Source organism: Ambystoma mexicanum, chromosome 9 (genome assembly GCF_040938575.1).
Source record: "Ambystoma mexicanum isolate Mex_15411 chromosome 9, UKY_AmexF1_1, whole genome shotgun sequence".
In the NCBI taxonomy this organism is placed as follows: Eukaryota; Metazoa; Chordata; class Amphibia; order Caudata; family Ambystomatidae; genus Ambystoma; species Ambystoma mexicanum.
The window spans coordinates 1,394,598,884-1,394,617,220 of record NC_090931.1 but is presented as its reverse complement, the minus strand read 5'-3'; the positions used below and the strand labels follow the sequence as shown (position 1 = coordinate 1,394,617,220).

The following is an 18,337-nucleotide window of genomic DNA, read 5'->3' as shown; positions in this document are numbered from 1 at the left end:
GTTTACCAACTAACTTTCCGTTGCCATCACATTCAGGTCCCGCAGCTGAATACAATTAGTGCTCCTCTTTGCACCATCGGTGCTTCTGATCTCAGCTTCTCTCCTCGGGAAGAGGAAAGGAAATCTGTTTACGGAGCTGAAATAACAGAGCCGCAGCTCCACACCAAGGCCTGTGTTTTTGTCTGCTCATTGTGGATTAGACATTACATATAAAATGCTGTTACTTCTGTCTAATTGACCCATCGACCTCGCTATTACCAACCTACCCTGCTGACTCAATCTTCCCCTTATTTCCCTCCTTACTGCACATCACGCTACCCTGCATCAGTACAGTACATCAACTAAACACCAGGCCTATAATGCTGCCCTGTCTATAACCTCTGCAACCACAACATTAATACATCTGTTGCCATTTCTGTGCGACTATATGTGGGTATCTAATATGTGTCAGACCTAACTAATACAGTGTATATACTGTCTGTGACACTCTGCTTCAATAATGTTGTTTTCTAATAGGTTATCCTCAACCTGAACCTCTTTGCCTGGCTGGGATGCTATATGTGCATCCCAAAACTACACAAGGGATGTGCTAAGGGCATATTCATCCTTTCTAGAGTGATGAGTGAGCTTATTTTATATTCTAAGTGATCCCCTTCTGCCTAGCCTCTCTACCCTCTGCAGTGCTCATCCATGAGCACAGTGCAAGGGGTGAAAGAAGAATCCAGGGAGAGGGGGTGGGGGGGCATACATAATTTGCAAATGGATAGCCACTGTATTAACTCAGAGGTATGTTTCACCTCAGGGAATCAAGTAACATTAAAGACAAATAAAGCTTTACTTTTGTCTATCAGATGTCACCTGGAAGACCTCAATGGAAAACAACCCTCTAGTTTAAAGCTACTTAAAGGTCTATATGTTTTTGACTGGGTCTTGAAAGAATAACCGAACATTGACGCCATCACACCTGCACGACTCAAGACTGGTAAGTAGCAGAGTATATAAAACTGTGGTTTCCAGGTACACTGACAAATGGAAAGCAAAGGGGGGCGGGCAACAACACTGTGCAGGACTTAATAGCCAAAAGATGGCCAATGCACTTATCTAAGGACCGTAGAAACCAGGCTCTAAAATGTGTACACAGTGAAAGAAAATAATAAGGGAGTCATGATTTCCTTACCTAATAATCACTCTTGTGTAATTCTGTGTAATTGTTTTTTTAATAGCGAGTACCTATATCAGGTACTGCTCTACACATAGTCAAGTGAAGAAATGTTCATGATGGGCCAACAAGAGATGGAAGAAAAGAACACCACACTTCATTTTAATCTTCTTTAAAAAGTTGGTATGCAGTGCCATGCACTCACCTGCCTTGCAGAAGTTGAAAGTCCCGTTGAGGTTAGTATCAGTCACTGCGTGCCACCCCTTAGAACGAATGGCTTCGGTCGGGCTGTAAAACTGGCCACCAGCATTATTGATCAGGAAATCAATGCGTTCATGCATAGCAACTGTTGAAACAATTAAGGCTTCCACCTGCAGAAAAAAAAAATGGTGAAAATGCTAACCTTCATATAGCGCGTAGGAACCTTTATATGTGCATGTACACACAAACTATTAAGGGATACTGCATCAGTAGTCGCAGTCGCCAACTGGGATACTGTGTCATACGACGGGGCAGACCTGCTTTAGAACATGGAGCAGTCAGTCTATAGTACTGCATCAGCGTACTATTTCAAACCTTGGGAGGCAAGGCATCACACATCTTATGGCAGGAAGTCATATAATTCCAAGTCTAAAAGTTTGGAAGTCATTCAATTTCTATGGAAATCGCAATACTTGAGTTCTTAAAATGTAAGAAGCATATTAAATCAAATATAAAGATAATGGAATACAAAGGCAAGAACACAAAACACAGCCTTCTGCGTTTCAAGCTGAGAAGAAAACTGTACAACAAAGCACATGGATTTGTAAATTATCCCAAGCAAGCCAAAAGGAGTGGAGGGAAAGCTCTCAGACATTCAAGGAAAATCCACTTCCATGAGCATATTTTAGGGCCTTGTTAGGAATATGACAGTAGTTGTAAAAAAGGCAAAATGTCCAACTACTGCTTGCATTAGCAGTCCATCTAATTATGCATTAGCAATGCCCCCAAAGGGCATACAAGGTGCTGCTTGTGAGTGGAGGTACACTCTCCTGCCTGCACATTGGCTGGTTGGACTTCACCCCCCCCTACTTTGGTCAGCTGCCTCCCGCCTGCTCATTGGCTCGCCAGTATTTTCCTACTCAGCTAGTGCGTTCAAAAGCCAGCTCTATCAATTCTACCAGGCTGCAGCTAGTGTGAGCAGCTTTTTGTCATTTGATCACTGTTGTGTCCCTCTCCCGCCTTCAGCAAACTATTTCAGTGGGCCCACCTAGGGATCCTCATCACTGGCGTCCTTAGCCAAGGACGAGCAAAGTCAAGAACTTTGCCTGTTTGTGCCTGTTAAGGGCTAGAAAAGCTTAAGGGCCAGACCCCCATGGCCCACGGAAACCAGTTAAGATAGAGCACCCTGTGTCTCTCTACAGTCCATCCCCATGCTCTCTAGGGATCCTTCCTGCAAACTCGTCAGTACCCAACATCCAACCTTGTGAACCTCATCTAAGTTCCCCTTATGCCGCCCTCACACTCTTTTTGTGAAGTCTGATGGTTATTGACACTTACTTGGGCATCTTACACGCAGCCTACATTGCTGATCTCATCACTAGTCATAAGCCGGATTCCATTTTCATCACCGAAATGTGGCTCTCCCCCACCTCCTCCAATTTATTCTGCATGCTTGTCCCCCTGGATACAGCATTCAACATGCTGATGGCATTCCATGATGGCCACCATGCAGTGAAGACGTGTGTGTGGGTGCTCCGTCTCCAGACGAACTAGGAATCGCAAATGGCGCACAGAAACACAGGCCCATAAAGGGATACGGAGTGATTGCTGCTTCACAACATCTTGCAGGATCGTTAAAGTCTACACGTATTCCCCCAGCAGGTGCAGAACCGCAACAAGGGAAACACCGACATGTGTGATCCCAGCAGCATCAGCGAGAATGGATCGAGCTCCAGCAGCCCACCAGCCCTGTGCCCGGTCCATGGGGGGAAACACGCCAGGTCGGAGTGCAGCGACTGCAACTCCAGGCAGACAAGCGACACGCACAGCACCCTAAGCAGACCCGCACCTTCTCAGTAACGTGGATGCGTGGCCCGAGAATGGAGGGGGCCCAGTGGGAGCAGCATTAACCTGTATCGGCCCAATCGCCATAACAGAGGATGGATGGAAGGAGCCCCTTGTCCCGACTCATGACTCAAGTCGCCCTGGTTGGGGTAACTCCCATCTTTTGGAAGTAGGACGATTGCGGCAGTGGCCTGTTTTAGCGCACAAGATCCCTTCCTCCTGGAGTTGGTGGTCATGGTGCCTGGGCCCCAGTGAGGAACAATGGACCACTGCCCCTCGCACCGTACAGATAGACTCCAAGTGGCCGCATCCCGGGCGGGAAGTGGGGCAATCTCCCCGAAGCAAGAGCGTGCACCGAGGAAGCCCGAACAACCTTCAGCGAGTTGGCCTAAACGCATGGTGGGCCATATCTTCATAAAAGCCACGGGACGTGCCGGGCCTAAACAACCTAAGCACCAGGTTAGAAGAGGTAACTCCCATGGGCTCTTGGATTGCTCACCACTCGCCGAGGCGCCCCCTCACACAGGGATTACAGCAGGACTTCGAGACCCCCGAGCAGCTGGACAGCCCACACAGATACACACCTGCTGAGGAGGAAAAATAAAAATAATATAGCCGGACAAACACAGGCCCGCCTAGCACAAGCCACGCTCTTTCGGAAGTACTGGCCAACTGAAGCTGCACCAACCGCAACAGGGGATGCACATGAACCCAAGCTGCTACCAGTGTTGGATCAGCGTCCAAAGAGGACTTTGCGCAAAGCTTCCAGGATTTTCAGGATACATTTTCTGCCTCATTCCAATTGCAATTTTCATCATTTACATTCAAAATCAAGCACTCACTTTCCGATTTTGTCAAAGAAGTAGCCACCGTGGGAGACTGGGTTGAAACGAATGAACGTGGATCTTACGCAAGAGAGTAGACCGCACTAGAGGACCTCTAGAGGGCTGCACACAACCTGGGGATCCACTGTGAAGATCTGGAGAACAGATCCAGACGCTCTAATATTCGGATCAAGAGTCTCCCGGAGAGCGACGTGGCCAACCGGTGAGCAATGCGGACATAAATCCTTCAGTGCTACCAGGGCCGCCAGCTTCATCCTGTAAAATATCCTGCAATTCCGGGCAAAACTGCGTAGAAATGCATCTACTCGATAGCGATGACAACCGGAACAAACCGACAGTAGAAAGAGGGAAAACCGCTATGTAATACCGAAGATATCGGGATTGTACGGCTGTGCCCGTTGGCGTGCAGATCCAAGGGTAAAATGGCCTCCAGCCACAGCCGCGATGTGGAGGAGCTCCGCCTGTAGCAGAGGGCTCTCACTGAGATCCTTTTGGCGATGCAGCCAGCGGTCTTGTAAAACGAAGTTTAGTGGTGTAGACCCGACCAGGTGTGTGACCAGTTTTCAGCTGTCCAGACATACCCCACCATCTGGGAGACGTTGCTGATGGAGGGCTGTGGAGTCGTGGAACGGAGACGAGGAAAATGACCACAGCGGCCACCACGGACCGCCTGTGGCATGAGGATTGAAGGTGCATACGTGGAGTGGAAGAAGGTTGGTAGGTTACGGGGCTCCCCCGGGGTCCAATATCCTGCACAAAGAGCCGGAGGTGAGGTGTGGGAGGCCCACCCACTGCCTTGAGCTGGTGGGGAGCTGCCGCCGATACATGGAGATACCGGGACTTGTGGCGAGAGGCTCTGATCCTGATGGCTAGCTGCTCGCATCCCCTGAGGGCTCGCAGCAGGGCCGGAATAGGAGCCATATCCAGGAGTGCGGCGCGCCAAGGCTACATTGTACTCCTGCCCTAAGGGACACAGGACCGCTGCTGGCACCTGGGTGGAGGTGGGAGACTTGGAGAATACACACCGGCGAACCTCTTCCCATGCCAGGGGGGCCTGTGGCTACACCACCTGCAAATACCCAACAGCACCCCGGAGGCTATGGTTGATACAATTAAAAATGTTCCATAGTGTTTATTACCCCAGGGTGGCGCTATATAGCTGGAAAGGAGCCTCTAATCCAAATTGTCTAAGATGCCGGGAAGGGGAGGGCACCTTCATACACATCCTGTGGGAATGCCGCCATATCAAAACCTTCTGGAGACAATGCTGTCACAAACGGACCACGATCCTGGGGAGAACTATATCTCTAGATCCCAAAATGTTGCTTCTAGGTGTCCCTGATGCCGCTAATAGATGGGAAAAACTGTTCTTGTCCACGGCAGGTGGGCTGATAAAACGCAACATAGCCCAACGATGGGGCGGACCAGAATGCCCTACACTGGCCCAATGGGTTGCTGATGTGGCTATGGGTCAGTGCAGCAACGGAACACAGAATGTATACAGCACACGGCTGTCCAATGAAAGCAGATAAGATATGGGGGAAATGGGAGGAAGGGACAGTCTGAGAGACCTTTGGAATGTCAGGAGTTGGCCTGGGGGAGAACTGAGGTGATTTAATATACCTATGTACATGATTGTTGTGTTTGACTAATTAAAGCCGTGATGTGTTATAGCATGGAAAGTGATGTATGTTTATAGGACTTGTTTTGGAATATAAATATAATACAATGTTTTATTAAAAAATTAAAAATTAAAGAATCTCCCGGAAATGGCTAAAAGACACAGTAATGCATATCTTCACGGACATGATGGCGGCGGAAGAACCCTTGATGATCTCAAAGGACAGGGTCCCCAGGTTGGACCCAAAATTATCGGTTCCAGGATCACGACATAGAGACGTCCTGGTGGCCTGCATGCAATATCACGGAAAGAACATATCCTCAAAGCTGTGAGAGCCGCAACACCAATCGCATACAATTGATCAGAGATCTAACTCCAGGACTGTTCCCAAATGACCCTTCAAAAGCACAGGGATATGCATGTTATGGTCAAGACAGTCCAGGCATATGAGATCAGATATAGGTAGACATTTCCATTCGGCTTGACCTTCACCTAGATGGCAAACACAGGATCATGTGTAGGGAAGCGGGGCTCACCCTCCTTCAGATCGAGGATGAGTTGGAAGATGTTACCACGGCCAGTAATGAAGGGAGACCCAGCAGACACACTAAACCATGGGAATGGTCCCCGGTGGACCGCAAAGGGAGAAATAAATGGGGCGCAATGCAGGATGAAAGAAGAGCCTGCCTAAGAGGACCTAAACAGAAGAACAAGTTACTTAACCCTGGAAACTTTCTTTCAACTGCATGTTCCTCCAACATATTCCTCATCTTTGACATGTAATGTCCAGCTTCAGCTGCCTCAGAAAACTTTTCGGAGGAGGGCGCCATGCGCCGATGGCATCATCTCGATGTCCCTCGATGACCTCTGTCGAGGGGGACTTCATCAGATACATATATAGCACGTGCAGCACCAGTTGGCCTCAGTTCTGTTTTTCCTCCTCCTCATGCAGCAGAGATGCCCATAAATACAGGCATGACAGTACTCAGCCTTGGTGGAGCGGAAGCTGTAATAGCATAGGAAATTCTACAGAAGGGTAGGATGGGAGGGAGATGAGGAATTTGTTGGAGGAATATCTGGTCGAAAGAACGTTACCATAGGTAAGTAACTTGTTCTTCAAATGGATTGTGTCCTCCAACGTATTCCTCATCTTTGGCAGACTCCCAAAGCAGTATTAAAATTTGAAGGAGGGAGTAGAATTACATATTATGCATTTACATGGGCATAGCCGAGAACTGCCTTGCCAAAAACCCTATCCTGACCATGGGAAGAATCCAAACAGTAATGTTTTGTAAACGTGTGGATGGGAGACCACGTTGCCGCTTCACAGATGTTTCTAATGGGAACACCCCTTTGAAGGGCTGTAAATGTAGCCATGCCCCTGGTGGAATGAGCCGCAAACCTTCAGGAGGGTCTTCCCCTGCCAGCCTGTAGCACTCAGAAATCGCCTAAATTATCCACCTATATAAGGTCTGTTTGTTAACAGCCTGACCTAGTTTGTGTCCTGCATACCCTATGACTAGCTGATCATCAAACCGTATTTTGGATGTTCTCGCAATGTAAAAGCTTAGCGCTCTTCTAGGATCTAACCTATGCAGTCTTTCTTCCTCCTTACCAGGGTGAGGTGGAGGGTACAAGGAAGGAAGGACAATTTTCTGGTTCAAATGAAAATCCGAATTGATCTTTGCTAAAAATGAAGGTTTTATGATTACCGGCATTGCTTACCGCTCAGGGCGATTATGCGGCACCGTAAATAACGGTGCCGCTAATAGCGGCATGGGCGCGGGCACGCGAGCCTTCATGCCGGCAATACCGGCATGGCGTAAACAGGAGGACATCACAAGTCAGGCGGACATGCAAATAACGGCCTACTGAAGCCCGAAAAGTACCTTACCGGCATGGACTAAATACCGGCATCGCGGACCACCCGTAAACGGCCATGTGCAGTGTTCCCAACTGCCACAGGTGCACACAATCAGTACAGGTGGAGGCAATATAGACTGGGCCAGCACAAAAGGAGCACACCCCACCCCTTCCCACACCCAGTCACACACCAAAATGATTCCCATACTACTAGCAATGCTGGGGGTGGATGACATGATTGCAGTGGAACTCCAGCAACAACAACAACAGGCAGCACAGAGGAAAAGCAGGAGGAGAATGAGGGTGAGGCAGTCCCAGCATGCCCCACCAGTGCAGCCAGTGGTACCACGCAGGCAGCCCCCAATCCCTCGCATCAGAGCCAGTCCATTCAACCTAACCCCTGAGCAGATCCACACCCTGTACCGTCTGGACCGGGACACCATCACCACCATTGTGGACATGATACATGACGACATTGTCAGCCTGATTGAAATAAGCACCGCCATCCCACCTCTATTGAAGGTAGTGTCTGTGCTCCACTTCCTGGCCACAGGCACCTACCAGCACACAGTGGGGCACATGCATGGCATATCACAACCATTATTCTCACGTACGCTGAACCAAGTGCTTGATGACCTCCTGAAGCACACAGGCGACCACATTTTCCTACCACGGACAGCCCAGGAGATCTCCAACATCAAAGTTGGTTTCCATTCACTGGCCGGCATCCCTGGTTGCATTGGCGCCATCGACTGAACCCATGTTGAATTGGTGGCCCCACATGCCATGGGGGTAGTGTACCGCAACCGTAAATTATACCACTCCATCAACGTGCAAATGGTATGTGACTCAAACAAGATCATCACACATTGTTGTGCCCGATTCCCCGGATCAACCCATGATTCAATGGTCATGCGGAACTCCGCGATACCATGCTACATGGAGCGACATGCAGGGCAGAGATCCTGGCTTCTCGGTGAATTGCATGTTAGGCTCATGGAAATGCGATGTGGGTAGGTGATTGGGGGGAGAGATGCATACTTCACCTGGCTGACAGCACCTGAGAGGATGTACCATGCTCATACCCCAAAGCAGGCCAGACTTGACCCGACACCTGACCACTAAATACAAGACGTAAGCTGCACTACCACGAAAATGATGCAGTGCAACAACCATTACATAGCCATCAACATGTACACTGCACATAAGCAGACCGTAGACCCCACAGCACAATGCAGCAACAAGCAATGAGGATGGCCAATGCACAGCGCCAAATACCATCAACTAAAAGTACAGGTCTCCATTACGGCGTACAAATGAGCCACATGAGAGCAAGATACAAGAACGCACCCCTACACCAACACAGAGGTCCACCAAAACAGCATGTCACCATTGGTCGTGCAAATTGAGATCATCATGACGCTGCCATCAACGTTGACAGGATGGTAGCATATATATCACTGCACATCACCCAGATCATGGGAACAACCATCGTGGACTACCACAGTGCATGAGCAACCACAAGGAATTTGCCCTCCCTGCGCCCAATTGACGATGGCACGCACACCTGCCTATAAGTGGAATACACAGATAGCAGTCACTTCATGTGTCTCTACTCATGCATGGATCTGTGGGTGCATATAGGAAATGAATGCTTGCTATGGTGTCATTGATACAGGTCCCATGTGATGTGAGGATTTACACATAATCATTGTTTCCCACATGCAGGTGATGCAGGCTATCCCTTGAAGAGGTGGCTCCTTACCCCAGTCCGGAACCCGCAGAACAGGCACGAGGAGGACTATAATCGTGCCCATACACGTACCCGTGTCTTGATTGAGCAGACCTTTGGCCTCTTGAAGGCACGGTTTCGCTGCCTCAGCAGGTCTGGTGGTGCCCTCCTGTACGGCCATGAGAAGGTGGGCAAGATCGTCATGACATGTGTCATGCTACACAATATGTGCATCAGACGGAATGTGCCCCTGCCCCCTGACGCTGAACTGCAACCACTTGATGATGAGGATGAGGAGGGTGGAGATGGGGCTGCACTTCAGGGAGGCAGCGATGCACAGGAGGGAGGTGCCATGCGTCAGACTCTGATTGACCAATGTTTCTAGCACACATGGATGGGGAGTGTGACATGGAGGATGAACTCAGGGCAATGGGTGTGTCAGGGACATGGACACTGTAGACTGTTCACCAATAAAGCACATCCAACATCCCCCTCCCCCCTCAACTTCCCCACACACCCTCTCCCTCCTCCCCCTACCCCCTCAACTCCCCCACACATGGTGTGCACTGGCGTGCACCATAGGTCCACATGGAACCAGTATGCCTGGATGAACCTACCGCCCTCCCCCTCTTCCAGCACCACATGCACCCCAGTCCGATCTGCGCAGGTTCCGGCCAGACCTATGCACAGGGCTGGACTTAGTTGAGCTTGCATTGGAAGATGTCCAGGTTGTTCTGCCACCTGTGCCGAACGCATGGCCTCCATTGCTGCCACCATTTGGGAGAGGACCTGCCGCACTGCTGCCAATTCACAGCAAATGTCCTTTGAGGTGGTCTCAATTGCTGTTTTGAGGGATGCAGCACATTCCCTTATGTCATCCCTTGCCCGGCCACATTCCGTGATGTGCTGTGTTAACAGCGCTGTCAGCTCCTCCTGCCGCTTCTGAATTGCCCTGATCCCCTCTTGGCTGGTCGGGACAGTGGTGGATGTGTGAGGGGTTTCCAACATGGTTTGTTCCTCATGCACACTTGGCGTGGGGGTGAAACTGCCGGGCCATGAATCCCCAGGAGACAGCCCATGCATGCTGCTATTGTGCAAGCTGCATGGGGAGAGTTGTGCTGAATGCAGGGGGCCTGTGGCCGGCGGTAGTTGCACCATGCGGCAGAACATCTGCCTCATCGTCTGACACGGCTGCTGTGGCAGCTGTCTCCCCCACTGTGCTGCTGGCAGCCTATGCAGTGCCTTCTGCCACTGGCTCCTGTGTGCTGGTGGCTGGTGTGGGTGCTGTGGTGGGGGCCGTAGTGCACATTGGTGCTGTGGCCTCTGGGGATTTTTTGCCCTTCCGTGGTAGTGCAGGTTGGCCTCTTCCCCTTGATGTTGAGGGGCGCTGTTCTCCCTCCATACCCCTGGCCTTCTTTTGTGGTGTCGCAACATCCTCCCTAGTGTCCTGGTCATCGCTGCCTGAATGCATGCCTGTGGGGGACCAATAGAGGGAGAGGGTTAGTGATGGGTCTATAGGCATCAGGCATGCATTGGGGTGGCTGCAATCATATGGAATAGCAGTTGATTGACATTGGGGTAGTGACATACGGGTTGCTTGTCGAAACACATGTCGGCTGATACAGGGTGTCAATAAAGCACACCAATAACATGGACTTTTGATCATTTTCTTCATATATATTTATTGAATTGTACATTATTAACATATATTACTAATCAGGAGAAGCGCGATTTGCGGGTCATTTCCCTTTTTACCGCCTTCCATCCTTGGTCTCCGTAATATCACTAAGGACACCCTCCTCCTCCCTGTGTTCCATTGTAGCTCCCCCACACTACTGTCCAGCATTTTAAAGAATATTTTTTTTGCCAGATATGGTATATTGGTGAACAAGTAAAGCAATCTTGGGAAGATCACCATTTTGCATAGTGCCACTCTTCCCATCAGGGAGAGAGGTAAATCCTTCCAAAACTGCACTGAGTCTCCTATTCTCGATAGTGCCCTCCCTGTATTGTGTACAAAAGTTTCTTCCATCTCATGGAATATCTGTATATCCAAACATTTGAATGACTCTTCTGTATCCTATTTTATCCCCACCGCCGGTAAATCCCCTGCTTGATATCCACTTAGTCCACCTAGGGGGAACAACAACAACTTATCCTTGTTGATTCGAAAGCCCGACATGTGGCGACAATTCTTTAGCACCTAGAGCAACAATGGGAGATTCTCCCTTGGGATACTTACATACAACAGTAGAACATCGGCAAACAGCAATACTATATGCCTCAAACCTCCCGCTTCAATCCCTGCTTCTATAATTTCCTTTCGTAAGAACCCCGCCAACGGCTCTAGAGCCAGAGCAAATAGTACTGGGGACGCCACACACCGCTGTCTTGTCCACCTACTTAGTTCCCATTTCCCCGAGACCCAATCATTGGTCCTTACCATCGCTACCGGTTTGTTGTAGAGCAAGCCCAGCCATTTAAAGATGTTTTCCCCAAACCCAAACTCTTTTAGCAATCAGAATAACCAATTCGACTCCAGTGAATCAAACGCCTTCATGGCATCAAAGGAGGCAAGCGCCAGGTCCTCCTTCTGAGATTTGACATGATCCATCACGTGATGGAGGCGACTGATATTGCCTGTCATATTCCTCCCTCCAATGAACCCACATTGGTCTGGGTGAATCAGTATCGCGGCTACTTTCGCCATCCTGGCTTGCAGGATCCTCCCCAGGATCTTCTGTTCAATATTTAATAAGGATATGGGGCGGTACGACAAGCAGTCCAGCAGATCTTTCCCCTCCTTCAGGATTACTGTTATAATGGCTTCCCTCATGGAATCTCGTAGGTTCCCCTTCTCGAAAGTCTCATCATACACCTTCTTAAGCCATGGGGCTAGGAGATATATATATATACTCAGAATGAAATTCTATAGGAAACCCATCACTACCGGGCACTGTGCACTTCCTCATGGAACGAATTGCCCATCTGATATCCCCCTCCTCTATCAGAGCCTCCAATTCGTCCCTCATATCCGCCCCTAGTTTTGGTAGCCGAATCTCGTCCAACAACTTCTCTGCATCCTCTTGCACATATCCCCCTTCACTTGTGTACAGTTCCCCATAAAATTCTGCAAACGCCCTATTAATCCAGTCTTGCATACCCACTATTTCCCCCAATTTAGTCCTAATTTGAGTATTACACGCCTTAGGTTTTCCCTATTTATCAGCCAGGCTAATAGTTTCCCGCCCTTATCTCCCTCTCCATGTAGCCGAACGTCCCGTCTACTGTTGTCAAAGTGTGTCAGATCTCTTAGGGTCTTGTGATAGAGCGCCAGGCTCTGAGCCAGTCTGTCCCCCACCTGATTTTCCCTCACAGTCTCCCTGTCTAGTTCCGCCACCTGTTCCTCTGTCTGTCGTAGTGTTTCCTGCAATCTCTTTCTCATCCTCACTGTCACTGAAAGGCAAACCCCTCTCATGTTTGCCTTGAAGGCCTCCCACAGCACCTCTAATGTCACTGATCCCACATTCAACTCGAAGTAGCTTTCAATCCCCTTACGTATCACATTTTTGAAGGCCCCATCTTCTAACGCTTCTCTCTGCATACGCCACACCCGTTGTGAGGGTCTCCTACCCTTCCCCATCAGCTTAACCACCAGGATTCCACATTACTCCTGCTCCCACCTGCCTGTTCCAAATCTCCTCCTCCTCCTTACTCCGTAGTTACCCCGAGGTGTCATCTTCACAGCAAATCCCCATATTGCAATCCTGTTCATCCCCAGCTGTCCTCAGTCCCCTGCCCCAAATTGTGTCCCCCGACTCTCTCATTTTGCGACTCCCTTCCCTGTGGTGAGGCGTATAGCCAGTCAAACACTTCTTTCGGGGATGTATTCCCCCCCGATATGACTTTTGCCTGGAAAAAACATCATATACTTCTAGTTCTCGGAGTCGGCGTCTCACTGCATCATGTGTTCATCTCTGCCGTTGAACTTCCAAAGTGAAATCTGGGAAAATGCATAGTTTCGAGTCCCCAATTTCGTAAAATCCCACCTTGCGAGCCTCCTGTAGTATAGCATCTCGATCCCGAAAATTCATAATCTTTGCCACCATTACTCTTGGCAGGCCACCCGGCGGTCAGAGCTCTACCCGGCACCCTGTGAGCCCCCTCAACTGTGAAGAATTTGGACAGTCCTTTTATACCTAGTACCTTCGGGACCAGGTTTTCTACAAATAACTCCGCACTGAGTCCTTCTTCCCGCTCCGGTACCCCGACCAATCGAATGTTGCAGTGTCTGGAGCGACCCTCTGCATCCTTTGCTCTTACCTCCAGAGTCCTAGTCGCCCCCACCAGGCCTGCCACCTTGTTTTTGAGGTATTGAATGTCGTCCTTCACTGTACTAACTCTTTGTTCCACTTCTGTTACCCGTTCACACACCTTGCGGAGGTCAGCTCTCACTAAGGATACACCCACCCCTCCCTCCTTAATGCTTCCTTCAAGGGAGGCTCAGGTAGCCTGAATCGCCTCCATCAACGTGTCCAGGGTCACCCCTCCGTCTCCACCTACAGTTGCGACCCCTTCTGTTTTTGCGACTTGCCCTTGTCCTTTAACCATACTGGCCCTGTTCCCCTTCACGACCACTCTCAGAATTATGCCTCTGAACCCCTCATAAGCGTAGAGGTCTTTCTTCGGCTGTGTAGCTCTACTCTCCCTCTATTCGGACATAGAATCTCCTCTTCGATGTAACTCTTAATTTGTTCAGTTTGGTGTCTAGAAGGTTATAGCGGTGCGACACCTCTTCCAACGCACGGATTGCTTCAGGCCACCGAACCAGTCCAACCAGCGTTGGCCCTTCTGTACCTGCCGTAAGCTGGTAGCTCCTATTTCACTTCCTTATCTGGGCTCCAGTGTTTAGTCCCGCACTCCACCTTGCTCTCCCTTCTCCCCCTTCGTTCTGCCCAATTCCGGTGGGGGCGATAGGTTATGACCTGTAATTTAGGCCCAGAATTTCAGGGGTATAGTCCGCTCCCCCCTCACCCACTCTTTTCCCTTCCCGAGTCGCCTTGCCACGAGTCACATTGCTGTGTCTATATATGTGGCCCAGTAAGCCAGTGCTTGATGGGTCTTATGGTGCTCTGGGAGATCACCTCTTTCGGTTCTCTTGGCCAGTTCAGGCCTCCAGGCCAACCCTTCCAGCGTCACTCCACGCGTCGCTGTGGTGTCCTGCCCGTTCCCGATTTCTTCTCTTGACCTGGTCCTAGCCTTTTAGTCCTGATCACAGCCTCATACGGCTCCCCTCTGTTCTGACCGGTGCAAGCGGCAGGGGGGGGGCGGATCAAAGGGAAAAAAAGGGGGGGCCGGGATTACCGAGTATATTGGGTGCACTCTGTGGTTCTTGTTGTGTGCCGGCTCCGTTCCTCCTTATCTCCTGCTCCCGACTCCGGATTCCAGACAGTGATCCTCCAGTCCTCCAGTCCTTGTGTATCGAATGTAGCGCCTCAGCGTTCCTCTACTTTCTGGCGTGTGGGCTGATTCAGGGTTGTCGGATCGTTTCCAACCTGTTCTCTGCCTTGATGAGTCAGCCCTCTTTGCGCTCGTTTCTCACAACTCATGGTCTCACCCTCTCCACTGCTCGCCGCCACCCAATATATCTCACGGCCGCTTCCCAGCCTGGTGTTCCACTCCCCCATAGTGGGGAGGTGGTCTTGGTACCTCTTGAGTCCGAGCAGGGAGCGGGAGCGGGAGAACTTCACCAGGCAAGCGTGGGCCCCCCTGCAGTCTCAGGAGCCGCTTGCCTTCTTCTTTGTCCTCTTCGGGGCTATGTTGTCTCTCCCCCAGCTTACTATCTCAGAGCCATCTGCGGGGAGTCAGCTCCTGTTCACTGACTACTCGGACAGTTGCAGGTGTCCACTGCGCCCGCTATGGTGCCGTGACGGCCATCTTGACTCTACACCGTGATGTCTCGCCAGCCACACTCCGACGCAATTTACAGGGGGATAGAATCTGCGTTTCTTCCCCTCTGGACCTCTGCTTGTGGCACCTGTCTTTTCTGCACCAAATGTGCTGATTTCGGCCCACTTTATGGGGTTCTAATGTCGGATTTTGCCAGGATTTCAGCTACTGGAGCGCGAGCTCCGCGAAACTATGTGCTCATTGCACGCCGGCTAGCCACGCCCCCCGCCCCCATAAAATGGTTTTAAAGGTTAATAACCTTAGAGGACACATGTGCAGGTGTTCAAAGGGTGCACACAAAGGAAGAAAAATGTGTGCAATCTGTCATAAGCATCATAGATAAAACAGTGATGGAGTGGGAAAATGCTAGGATGAGGTTGTGTGGGCATTTGAACATTCAGCTTTTAAATGAGAATGGTGTATCTAGATCTGAGTTAGAATTAAACGACAGGGCCCTGGAATGGTTAATTGAAACTAGTGCAAGAGATCTACACATGCTAAATGGACAATCCTGTGGGGACATACATGGGTCCTGTACCTGGGGTTGTGGGCAAAGAAGATTCTGCCTTGATTACAATTTCGTCTCTGGCCCTCTTAGATCTCGAGTAGACCATCTGAAAATGATCCCCCAGCCTGAGAGCGATCACGATCTAGTAGCCCTACGAATCATTAAACAAGTAAAACCTAAATTAAGGCAAATAATTAAATCAATAGAAGTTACCTGGGCTGGAACCAGGTTAAGGGTATGCAAAGAAGATATTTTGGCAATCCATGCGCTGTATGAAGAATCAGTGAAACGGGACCATACCTCTGTGGAGTACAAGTGGATTTTAAAACAATTCGCTCATCAAACTAAAAAGGCTAAATCCAGCAAGCCCCCGTTAAAGCACGCCTATGATCCAATAGTTAGGAAGGCAAAACAAATCCTTTGTGCTGAGTTAAGGAAAATCAAAAGCGTAAAGTCTGTTCAAAGTTTTTTTTTTGTTACTTGACTTTAATCGAAAAGATTTTAACAATTTTTACAAGGACCTTTTTCTTTTCAGACAATTCAACGCTAATTCCATATTTCTTTAGCTGTGTGTAGGATCACTTGGACGTTCATCTACTACTAGTCTGATTAAAGAGGTATCGATGGCTCGATCCCCTCCAATGCTGTTATTCTTAGTTCAGCCTCTTCGCTCAATGGGTTGGTGATTGTTTCCAAGGCTAGTTCTATTAACTTCACCATTGCAATTTTCCATCTCTTTGTCTCTCCTGAGATTAGCCTATTCCACACTGCCTCTTCGTCTAGAGTTACCGCCCCTTGCAAGCAGGAATGCAGGTATTTATCTCTGTTTTGTCTTGTCTTTGGACATCTTAGCACTAGATGTTTTAGTGTTTCCACTTCCTCTTTGTCTTTACACAGACGGCATCTATTGTCTATCTTCGGTGTTCTAATTGCCAAGATTTCGTGAGTCCTCAGCAGATTTAATCTGGCTTACAAAAAAGTTCCTCGCATGTTTTTATTCGGAAATTTTGTACAGTAATTCAGTGGCGTTTTCACTTTATTAAAAGTCGGTGGGAGGTGCGAGAGTAGCTTATTTGCACTAGCAGTATCAATCGTCCTGATCCAGTCCATAAGTTCAATTTTTCTTTTTACTCGGTCTGGGTTGGATTTTAGATCTTCTTCCGAGCACGATACTTCGCTAAGACTGTCTTGTACTGTTCTCGCCCACTTGTTGAGAGCTTTACAGGTGCCACTTTTAAGCTCTTCTGCAATAATAGCGTAGATTGGCAAGGAGTCTGCCATTACAATCTTTCTATAGAGTCTCATCTTACTCTGTTCTACCAGCGATACAAGGGAGACCAGGCCCAGCTCCCATCTAATTGCTGACATGGATGTCGACTTTGGGAGGCCTAAAACCGATTTCCACACATGGCCTTCAAGTTTCTTGCATATCACACTCGGCATGTTTAGCGATGCTTCCATACCATAGATAATGGACGGTACGACCTTGGCCTTGTAAAAATGTATCGCCGGCAGGATGGAGAATTTCCCACATTTTTTGTCTACCAGCCTTGTTTGAGCTGTTAGTCTTTTTACTTTATCGCATAGCTGATCTTGCATTGCTTTGTCCACTGAAGATCCGTCCATGGTCACCCCTAGATATTTAAACTGGGTGACTACTTCAAGCATGGTTTCCTCCAGATACCACTTATGCTGCTTAGACAACATCTTCGTAGTTTTGTCTAAAACAAGGACTTTTGTTTTTGCTTTATTGATTTACAATTTTTTTTTTTTTGTATACCTTGCCAAATTTGTCAGTTTCCGTTTCAAATTTTGAACTATGTCGCTTACGGAGGCAAAGATATAAGAACTGGCTAATTGCAAATAAAAGCCAACGTTTGCAAACTGATGCAGAACACATGCTGAGAGTGGTATGCCGTAAAAACACCAGGGATCTTTGGGAATTGTTAAATAATGGAGGTCATTTTAGATCAGACCTCATGTTGAGTTAGGTCAGTGAGTTCAGCTGGCATACTCACTACTCTATTTGTTCACAGACCCTGGCGATCCAATGATTATGGATAACAGGCGAAGATCTTCTCCATGGGATATATCGGTAGATAGTGCATATCTGGAAGCAAAATTAAGAGAGCGTAGTGTGTCCAGAGCCGCTGGTCCGAATGGCATTTCTAACCAGCTACTCAAACAATATCCTGAGGACTGGAGCCATCTAGTAATCTCAATTTTCAGCCAAATCCTGACAATGAAACAAATCCCATCCACTTGGAAGGAGGCAGTTTTGGTTCCCATTTACAAGAGGGGCGATCAAGCTGACCCCAAGAACTATCGGCCAACTGCCCTTCTTGATTCGATGGGAAAACATTTTGCCTCTTTTCTATTATCTAATTTAACAAGATGGGCCTCAAACTCTGGAAGATCAGATCCCCGGCAAACAGGGTTTGTAAAGGGGGTGGGTAGTGGCTTGAATATCGTCATTCTTGGAATCCTCAAACAAGAAGCCTTAAGAACTGGCAGTTATGTACATATGGCATCAATGGACTTAGAACAAGCGTTCGACTGCATCAACAGATCTAAATTATGGACAAAATTAAGAAAGTGGCAGTGCCCGTCTGAT

The 18,337-nt window shown here is 48.9% G+C and overlaps 1 protein-coding gene across 1 annotated transcript in view; it reads right to left on the bottom strand.

Moving 5' to 3' along the window:
- The window catches only part of LOC138487477 (peroxisomal trans-2-enoyl-CoA reductase-like), a 403,878-nt gene that overhangs the window by 167,485 nt on the left and 218,056 nt on the right, over nucleotides 1–18,337 (bottom strand). The window contains exon 3 of the mRNA XM_069613996.1: nucleotides 1,365–1,530. Within this exon, the coding sequence (XP_069470097.1) occupies nucleotides 1,365–1,530 (166 nt within the window). The remainder of the gene's footprint in view (nucleotides 1–1,364; nucleotides 1,531–18,337) is intronic.